Source organism: Stylophora pistillata, chromosome 5, assembly GCF_964205215.1.
Source record: "Stylophora pistillata chromosome 5, jaStyPist1.2, whole genome shotgun sequence".
Taxonomy (NCBI): domain Eukaryota; kingdom Metazoa; phylum Cnidaria; class Anthozoa; order Scleractinia; family Pocilloporidae; genus Stylophora; species Stylophora pistillata.
This window is the reverse complement of record NC_142523.1, coordinates 19,791,424-19,795,003: the sequence shown is the minus strand read 5'-3', so window position 1 is coordinate 19,795,003 and position 3,580 is coordinate 19,791,424. Positions and strand designations below refer to the sequence as shown.

Sequence of the window (3,580 nt, the reverse complement as noted above, 5' to 3'; positions counted from 1 at the left end):
CGTTATCGGACACCAGTAAGTCTGGAATTCCGTGAGTTGAAAATATTTCTTTCAGGGCTTTGATTACTGACTCGGACAATTCACTGGGAAGTGCTTTAACTTCAGTCCACCTTGAGTAGTAGTCGACTACAATAAGATGTTTCTTTCCCTTTAGATCGAAGAGATCAGCGGCTAGTCTTTCTCATGGCCTGGATGGGAATGACGATGGCATCAGGGGCTCCTTGGGCACTGGTCTGTTCGTAGCGCACGTAAAACATTTCGTCACCATGTCTGTTATCGCTGTAGTAATCGCCGGCCACCACACAGACACCTTGCCTCGTGCTTGCGTCTTTGTTATCCCAAGGTGTCCTTGATGTAAGAGGTCAAGTATTTCCAGCCTCATTCCTGCTGGAATCACAATACGGTCATCATATAGTAGAATCTTGTCTATCACAGTTAAATGTTTCTTATTCTCCCAGTATGGACGGAGTATGGTAGAACTTGGCATGTAAGCCGGCCATCCTTCTAGGCAGTACTTCTTGATCATCCTGCATACTTCATCCTGGTCTTGGGCTTCACTGATATCTTGCAGCCGCTTAGGCGTTGCTGGAAGCCCTGCTACGATCTGTTGTGTGAAACTTTCCACTTCCTCCACAAGATCTATGTTCTCATTTACATTCTTCTCGATAGGAGCGCGTGACAACGTGTCTGCGGTAATTTGTTCCTTGCCGGGTACATATACGACGTCGAGTTCGTACTTCATGAGACGCATTCTGAATCTTAAGATGCGTGGTGGCATTTTGGAGAGGTCAGTTGAAGTGAAAAGGGGTACTAACGGCTTGTGGTCCGTTTCCACTTTAAACTTTATTCCGAGTACGTAGTCGGAAAACTTGTCACAAGCCCATGTCACAGCCAGGGCTTCTTTCTCAATGACTGCGTACCTTTTCTCAGTTTCTGAGAGGGATCTAGATGCATAGTACACCGGCTTCCTGGTACCGTCCTCTTGGAGCTGTAGAAGAACAGCTCCAAGTCCAAAGTTAGAGGCATCGCGTGAGATGACTGTAGGACGACTTGGGTCGTAGTGGGCAAGGTTTGTTGCAGATGTCAGTTCATTCTTGATTCCTTCAAATAACTACTGTTGGGCTTTATCCCATTTCCACATGTTCTCTTTTTTTAGGAGTTGTCGTAGTGGTTCGTTGAGATTGGCCAGGTTTGGTATAAACTTTGCCATTTGATTGACCATTCCCATGAAGCGTTGGAGGTCGTTGACTTTCTGTGGGACTGGGAAATTGCGTATAGCTTCAGTTTTGGCCGGGTCTGGACGGATGCCTTGTTCGTCGATAATATGTCCCAGGAATTTTACAGAACGTTTAGAAAACTCACATTTCTCGTTGAGCGTCACTCCGGCTACCTGTAGCCGCTTAAGGACAGTTCTCAGTCGTTCATCATGCTCCGCTTGTGTTGCCGCGTGTACAAGGGTGTCATCAAAATGGCATACGACTCCCTTGAGGTCCCCAGGATACTAGTCATGGTGCGCTGGAAGACTTCCGGGGCTGAGGTGATCCCAAAGGGAAGACGATTAAAACAGTAACCACCGTATGGCGTGATGAAGGTTGTAAGTAGGCGGGACTCCTTGTCGAGAGGGAGTTGCCAAAACCCGCTGTTAGCGTCGAGTTTGCTAAAGACTCTACTTTTACTCAGCTTTGCTAGGCTTTCATCTACGGAATACATTGGATAGACCTCTCTCTTAACGCTTTTGTTGAGTTGGACTAGGTCTACGCAGATGCGAACTTTTCCGTTTGGCTTGAGGACTGGGACTATCCTGGAGCACCATTCGGTTGGCTCTGTAACTGGGGAGATGACTCCTTCTTGAATCATCCTCTCTAATTCCTCCTTTACTTTAGGGAGTAATGGGTGGGGAACTCTTCTTGGTGTGTACAGGCACACTGGCTGGGCGTCAGGTTTAAGAGCAATACGATATTCCGTTGTCATCTTCCCGAGTCCGGTGAACAACTTTGGGAATTCCGTTCTAAAGTTAGGTACTCGCGTACTCAGTTCTTCAACGTCTGCGTCGAGGCGTTGGACAAGACCGAGATCGACACAGGCTCGTCTGCTGAGGAGCGAAGATGACTGGTTTTTAATGACGTAAACTCGTTCTTGGATCTTGCATTGTCTGTACTTAATCGTGGCTAGGAATGATCCAGTAACTGGTAGGCGGGTCCCCCCCGGCCCCATGAGTGTTTGCTGGACATTCTCCAAAGGCTGATTCTTTAACCAGGGCAATGAGTCACTGACGACGGATACAGATGCTCCAGTATCTAGCTTGCAGCGAGTGACGTTTTCATTTATCCCCACTTGAACGATCCAGCTGTTTTCCCCCCTTGGATTTCTCCTAGAAAGGGAATGTCATGATTTTCCTCTTCAATTTCATGTACTTTTTTCTTTTGTTGTGACTGCTCGCTGTTTTGGCTTCGACAAACTGCTTGAAAATGGCCCCTCTTCTTGCATTTTAAGCAGGTGGCATTCCTAGCCGGGCATTGCTTCCGGTCTTGGCGTGGGTGGTTACCACACCAGGAGCACTTGTTGATACTCTGAGGGGGTTGTTTTTTCCCGGAGTGTTTTTGCTTATTATTCTGGCCTGCACGCTTGACCATGTTTACGGAGTTTGTGCTAGTTAGTGTACTTCCCCGTACAACCTCTCTACTTTGTTGTCTGGCTTCTGCCTGTCTACTAATTTGAACTGCTTCTTCTAATGTTAGCTTCAATTTGGATTGAAGTCGATCAGAGAGTGCATCATCTAACACTCCGACAATTATTCTATCACGAATAAGTTCATTTTTGAATAAACCATACTCACAGTCATCCGCGAGTCTGTATAGGTCTTGTATAAACGAATCCACGGGTTCTCCCGGTTTTTGGACTCTTTTATTGAATTTGGCGCGCTCAACCAGCACGTTGCGACGGATTTCATAGTACTCGTTAAAGGCTGTTTTCACCTCTTCGTACGAAGCTTGTTCTTCGTCGATATTTAGGGTTTTAAGAATATCATCGGCGCATTCACCCATCGCGTAGAGTAGAGTTCCGGCTTGCTCGATGTCTGGTTTATGTTTGAGGCCAGATGCAATCCGGTATCTTTCGAAACGACGAAACCATTTCGACCAAAGTTCAGCTTGTTGTGGTGAATTTGCTCCGCTGAATTTTTCCGGAGGAGGGAGATTATTCGCCGTTTGAGCTTGAAGTTGAATTAGTCCAGGATTCGAATCTTCTGTATCTGGCATTATGTAGGGCTAACACCGCTGCCACCATGTAATATTAAGAAGCAGGACGAGACAAATATAAATGTCAACAGAACGACAGGTCTTCTTTTAATCAAGATGGCGGATCTATCTCCATGTGCTAGTCACGTGAGATACGTATACATAATACACAGGGATACCATACTACATTAGGGACAGACCATTACTTCTCTGAGGGGAGGGGGTGGGGGAGAGGGATTTGTTTTACATGCAAACAACTTATTATTTCCTTCTTACAGCAGCAAACAATTTATTTGGGGGATTGCGTACAATTTATTTCGGTTTATTGAGCTTGCAAATAATTC

At 46.1% G+C, this 3,580-nt stretch overlaps 1 protein-coding gene across 1 annotated transcript; it reads right to left on the bottom strand.

The window, feature by feature from the left end:
- Positions 1 to 2,324: 2,324 nt before the first annotated feature.
- On the bottom strand, positions 2,325 to 3,257 carry LOC148730704 (uncharacterized). The gene has a single exon (XM_088761841.1). It carries the CDS (start codon positions 3,255 to 3,257, stop codon positions 2,325 to 2,327), a length of 933 nt encoding a protein of 310 aa, XP_088617967.1.
- Positions 3,258 to 3,580: the final 323 nt, after the last annotated feature.

Coding starts and splice junctions, on each gene's coding strand:
- LOC148730704 (XM_088761841.1), bottom strand. CDS start 3,257: ATGCCAGATACAGAAGATTCGAATCCTGGACTAATTCAACTTCAAGCT.